The sequence below is a fragment of the Anomaloglossus baeobatrachus genome, chromosome 5 (genome assembly GCF_048569485.1).
Source record: "Anomaloglossus baeobatrachus isolate aAnoBae1 chromosome 5, aAnoBae1.hap1, whole genome shotgun sequence".
In the NCBI taxonomy this organism is placed as follows: domain Eukaryota; kingdom Metazoa; phylum Chordata; class Amphibia; order Anura; family Aromobatidae; genus Anomaloglossus; species Anomaloglossus baeobatrachus.
In genome coordinates, this window is record NC_134357.1 from 414,243,299 (window position 1) to 414,249,298 (window position 6,000).

The window sequence follows — 6,000 nt, forward strand, 5'->3', positions numbered from 1 at the left end:
TATACCTAACAATGAACTTTACAGTTCCTATACCTAACAATGAACTTTACAGTTCCTATACCTAACAATGAACTGTACAGTTCCTATACCTAACAATGAACTTTACAGTTCCTATACCTAACAATGAACTGTACAGTTCCTATACCTAACAATGAACTTTACAGTTCCCATACCTAACAATGAACTTTACAGTTCCCATACCTAACAATGAACTTTACAGTTCCCATACCTAACAATGAACTTTACAGTTCCCATACCTAACAATGAACTTTACAGTTCCCATACCTAACAATGAACTTTACAGTTCCCATACCTAACAATGAACTTTACAGTTCCCATACCTAACAATGGACTTTACAGTTCCCATACCTAACAATGAACTTTACAGTTCCCATACCTAACAATGGACTTTACAGTTCCCATACCTAACAATGAACTTTACAGTTCCCATACCTAACAATGAACTTTACAGTTCCCATACCTAACAATGAACTTTACAGTTCCCATACCTAACAATGAACTTTACAGTTCCCATACCTAACAATGAACTGTACAGTTCCCATACCTAACAATGAACTTTACAGTTCCCATACCTAACAATGAACTTTACAGTTCCCATACCTAACAATGAACTTTACAGTTCCCATACCTAACAATGAACTTTACAGTTCCTATACCTAACAATGAACTTTACAGTTCCCATACATAACAATGAACTTTACAGTTCCTATACCTAACAATGAACTTTACAGTTCCTATACCTAACAATGAACTTTACAGTTCCTATACCTAACAATGAACTTTACAGTTCCTATACCTAACAATGAACTTTACAGATGAGATCTGGGTTTCATAGGATAAAATGGAGCAGAGTTTCTTAATGTTTCCATCTTCAGGCCAGGGTCTTAGATCAGCGACGTATACTGGAAACTATACCCATAACACTGCTGATCTAAGCCATTAACTTAAATGGTTCCTATGTAAGCCTAATGACATCAATGTTATGTTCCTTGTTTGTAATTTCTTCACATTTGTGGGGATCTGCACAGACGCAACCAGAATCAGCACCCGGCATCGCATGCCCAATTAGTTTATGTCACAACATATTGTACATTGACACTAACCTTCTCTGGCAATGACATCTGCATCAATCACAGCACATCCCAGTTCCCTGAGGATTGACACAACAGTGCTTTTACCTGATGCAATCCCACCAGATAAGCCCACCAGGAACATGGCTGCAATGAGACAAGACAAAAAAGTGAGACATCACATGCGGCTGAAGCTGGTCATACACAATGGGATGGTGAATCTGGTGATAAGAACAACCATATTGGAGGTAATATGGCTGACATTTGTAGTTGTCCCTATAGCTGCGTCCTGTCTGAAGTACAATTCCAGTGTGCCATGGCCAATCCACTGATTGTGACAGTGCTGAGAGATGGATCTCCATTGATCTGATACTGATGATTAATCCTAAAGATACGCATCAATAGTAAAATCCTGGAAAAATATCCTGACAGCAGATACTTGCAATGGGGTGTGTGTATCAGGCACCAGCTGCATGATCTCAGCCAGGTACAGTTGTGCTCTAAAGTTCCAGTGCACTGGAGACCAGAGTAGAGCGCAGCGCTGGGGGAATGGGAGGGAGGTGAATATGTGTTTTTTTTCCCTATCTCTGTGAGATGTGTGGCTGTAAATATAAGGGCTGTGTGGGGGCTCATAATATACAGTTGTGCTCAAAAGTTTACATACCCCAGAAGAGTTTTTGCTTTCTTGGCCTTTTTTCAGAGAATATGAAGGATCACACAAAAACTTTTTTTCCACTCATGGGTAGTGGTTGGGTGAAGCCACTTATTGTCATACTGTGTTTTCTCTTTTTAAATCACAATGACAACCAAAAACATCCAAATGACCCTGATCAAAAGTTCACATACCCCAGTTCTTAATACTGTGTATTGCTAACATCAATGACAGCTTGAAGTCTTTTGTGGTAGCTGTGGATGAGGCTCTTTATTTTCTCAGATGGTAAAGCTGCCCATTCTTCTTGGCAAAAAGCCTCCAGTTCCTGTAAATTCCTCAGCTATCAGGTCCCCTTTATTATAATATGATAATAATCATTTAATCAAAGTCACTCCATAATGCTGCAGATTTAGTGCCTGCATCATGTCAATTTATGCTGTGAACGTCACTGCGGATATCATCCTTTGTAGAATCTTTAAGATAGATCATCAATATCAGATTGGACCCCAGGAACCAATCAGCTGTTAGCAGCCCCTCTAAATGTAAGGAAAATCAGCAGCAGTATTTATTGCTCTAGATTTTTCTGTAATTTTTCAGCAATGGATATGGCAAGTGAGAACATAGGGGCGGAGTCATTAAAACTGGTGCTAAGCACACAAGTCTTAATGAAGGTCTCGTTGGAGTTACATAGGTTGAAAAAAAGACCTAGGTCCATCTAGTTCAGCCTTCCTCCACCAAATATACATTTTGCCATTAAATCATTTATAATCAACAATGTTGTGTGTACTGAGGAAATCATCCAGCCCTGTTTTAAAAGCTGTTATAGTATCTGCCATTACTACCTCTTGTGTAGGGCATTCCACAGTCTGACTGCTCTAACTGTAAAGAACCCTTTCCTATTTAGCTGCCGGAATCGCTTTTCTTCCACTCGCAGTGTATGCCCCCTGGTCCTTAGTACTGTCTTTGGAGTACAATGCCTGAATTCAGTAAGAGGACAATGACACTGATCGGGACTCTGTCAGTAGGATCCTCCCTCCTAAGATGTCTATATGGGCACATAAGGCATAGGAAGGTATCATCTTATTGAGATTTACATGACCTAAAAGCCCATATAGGCGAATTAGGAGGATGGCTCCAACTAACAGAGTCCCTTAACGCATTTGAAGTATCTCCCGAGTGGCGTGTGCCGCAGCAGAAATGCTACTCCAGTCAGTCACTGGAGTGGCGTTTCTGGAGTACAAAATACCAGCATTGTTAATTTATTAGATGGGTGGGCGTAGCCATGTCCCGTCCCCAACTCAACAAAATGGGCTTTAAATGGCAGTAAAATCTTCAGCTACTGTATTCTAGGGGTGATTTTTGCTAGAAGTATTTTTGAGGGGATAGAATACCTCCATAGTACAGTTTTGTTTGGAGGCACCATGTCCTATGCACAGAGCTGTAGAAGCTACCAACCCATATGTTTTCAGATGGACGCTCCAGTAATCACTGCAGGTTGTGTGCTTGGACTTATAGGGGAAGCTTGCATGTCCATCAAATATGAAAAGTACATTCGGGAGGTATAAAGACACTCCTTCTGTCAAAGATATCATTGAATGAATAGCAACATATAACATATATGAGCAAGACAATGCTCTTAAAAATGGCAATATTTTAAAATCTGAGAAAATGTGGTCTCTTTGGAACAAGAAATGTAACACTCCTTTCCATTAGGCATTTATCTGTCGGTCTCTTCTCCCAAGCACCAGGTAACTCACTGTAATACATGTTAATCACACTCATTTTCAAATTCAATTGACACTGTTTGCTGTGTATACATTGGTCAATTCTTGACCAGTGCTGTGTATTCATAGACTCCTTTCTTTTGCTGTTTTTTCTTCCCCTTTGTCCTATTTATCCCTCCCCTCTCATTATCCTTCAACTTTAACAGCATTTTGATTTTAGTTGAGATTTCTTCCCTAATTCTTTCCCTTGCATTCATTTTTTCCCCTTTCCCCTCTTAAGCAACTAATTGTTGTTACATATTTGCTTTCCACCTGATATAATTTAAATTCAATAAAAATTACTCTTAAAAATGGAAAGTGATCCCAGAGACTACAAAATGGGAAGGCTCAGCGTTCCTGTTCTGTGATACGGTGACTGCCAGACTTCTCTAACAGCAGCTTATCTCTGCAATGAAAAAAGGATCTGCCTTTGAAATGAACAGGCCAGATGAAGACTGGAGGGTTGGGAGACCCCTATACTCATTAGACATTTCATTTTTATCTGTACATGGGGATTGAGCAGGGAGTAATGATAAAACAACTAATGATGCGTTACTCAATCCCCGGACCTCTGCAATCAATCACAGGCTGCTGCGCTCCAGCACCTTGTAGAACAGCAGCATCAGCACCTCCTATCTATGTAGATCCAGGTATGTGAGTGCTGAGACATCATGTGACCTCTGCAGCCAATCACGGGCTGTTGCGCTCCAGCACCTTGTGAAACAGCAGCATCAGCACTTCCTATCTATGTAGATCCAGGTATGTGAGTGCTGGGACATCATGTGACCTCTGCAGCCAATCACATGCTGCTGCGCTCCATCACCTTGTGGAACAGCAGCATCAGCACTTCCCATGTGTGCAGATTTAGATAGGTGAGCGCAGGGACATCATGTGACCTCTGCAGCCAATCACAGACTGCTGTGCTCAGGCACCATGTGAAACAGAAGCATAGGCTCTTCCGATCCGTGTAGAGCCAGGTAGGTGAGAGCGGGAACGTCATGTGACCTCTCCAGCCAATCACAGGCTGCTGCGCTCCACCACCTTGTGGAACAGAAGCATCAGCACGTCTGATCCGTGTAGAGCCAGGTAGGTGAGCGCGGGAACGTCATGTGACCTCTGCGGCCAATCACAGGCTGCTGCGCTCCACCACCTTGTCAGCAGTTTCTATCTGTGCAGATCCAGTTAGGTGACAGCAGGGATGTCACGTGACCTCTGCAGCCTATCAGCATGATGTCCTCCCAGCAGATAAGACCGGTGGGGGACACAGGCTGCGCTGCAGTACTATAGGATGGCGGCGTTCCAGTAGATTGTTTTTTCAGATCTCCAGATGCCCTTTTTAAAATAAGATAAAGTAGTTGGCGATCTCTTCCAGTTTATCCCACACTGTTTCATCCTCCTCACTGTAAAACCAGTCTAGGTGATCACGGCAAAACATGTCGTTCTGGGTGCTGGGAAATCACCATAATGGCGACTGTCCCCAAAAACGACAATAGTGTTTACTGGTTAATACGTCTTGATTCAGGCTGGAGAATAAAGAAATGTGTAGAAACAGCTGATGCATAATGCAATTACACGAGATTTAATAACACAGACACCTCTGTCCAGGATTACACAACACAGGCTGATAATGGAGACGTCCCTGCAGTGACCACTTCACCCTCCAATACTGCTGCTACCATGACAACACTGGCCGGAGTCACACAGATACACCGCAATATAAGGAATAGGCAGCCCCCAGCCGTCCCCTAATTAATCCTACCCCGAATCACGGACCACTTACCACCTGCCCTATGCCAGCCCTGACGTCAGTCACCTCCTCCCATGGCGCTCTCTCATTGGCTCGAACTTTACAGTGAACGAATAGGAGCTTGTCTTACTGCATGTTACTACTGGCAAGACGGACGAGACTTCCGGGTGTAATCTGCTACTTCCGCCCACAGAGGCTGAACCTTTCCCTACAGGGTTGCTAGGTTACAGCAGCGTCTGCGCGGCCGATACAGCTACCTAGTGAACCTGCTAATCTGCAGCGAGCGGGAAAAAGTCACCGAGGGGGGAGGGGCGGAGAGAGGATGAAGAGGGATGAAATAAACCAGCAGGGATTGCGGTGTGGGGGACTGAGGCAGGAGGCTACACAGCAGAGAGGTCTGGTGGAAGGAATAGTATTAATAAAAGCTGCAAAATAAAATGAGATTTTGCGAGGTTCAAATATGTCTGCCGACCATGAAAAATGAAGGCTTTGTGCGCACTAGGCGGATTTTACCGCGGATTTGCTGCGTGTTTCGCTGCAGAAAATGTTCAGAACCTTTCTGCAGTCGTTCCCCAGCAAAACCTATGGGGAAAAAAAAATGCTGTGCGCACTAGGCGGATTTAGAGAGCTACAGGGTTTGCTGCGGGATTCCCGCAGCAAAAAGAATTGCATATCACTTCTTTTCCGCACATCGCTGCGGGATTTCACTCCATTGACTGTAATGTAATCGTGAAATCCCGCAGGGAA

At 43.3% G+C, this 6,000-nt stretch overlaps 1 protein-coding gene across 1 annotated transcript in view; it reads right to left on the reverse strand.

Moving 5' to 3' along the window:
• DCAKD (dephospho-CoA kinase domain containing) overlaps positions 1-5,359 on the reverse strand; it is a 32,880-nt gene extending 27,521 nt beyond the window's left edge. The window contains exons 1-2 of the mRNA XM_075347728.1: positions 5,287-5,359; positions 1,125-1,238 (exon numbers count right to left, since the gene is read on the reverse strand). Of these exons, the coding sequence (XP_075203843.1) occupies positions 1,125-1,236 (112 nt within the window). The 5' untranslated portion in view covers positions 1,237-1,238; positions 5,287-5,359. The remainder of the gene's footprint in view (positions 1-1,124; positions 1,239-5,286) is intronic.
• Positions 5,360-6,000: the final 641 nt, after the last annotated feature.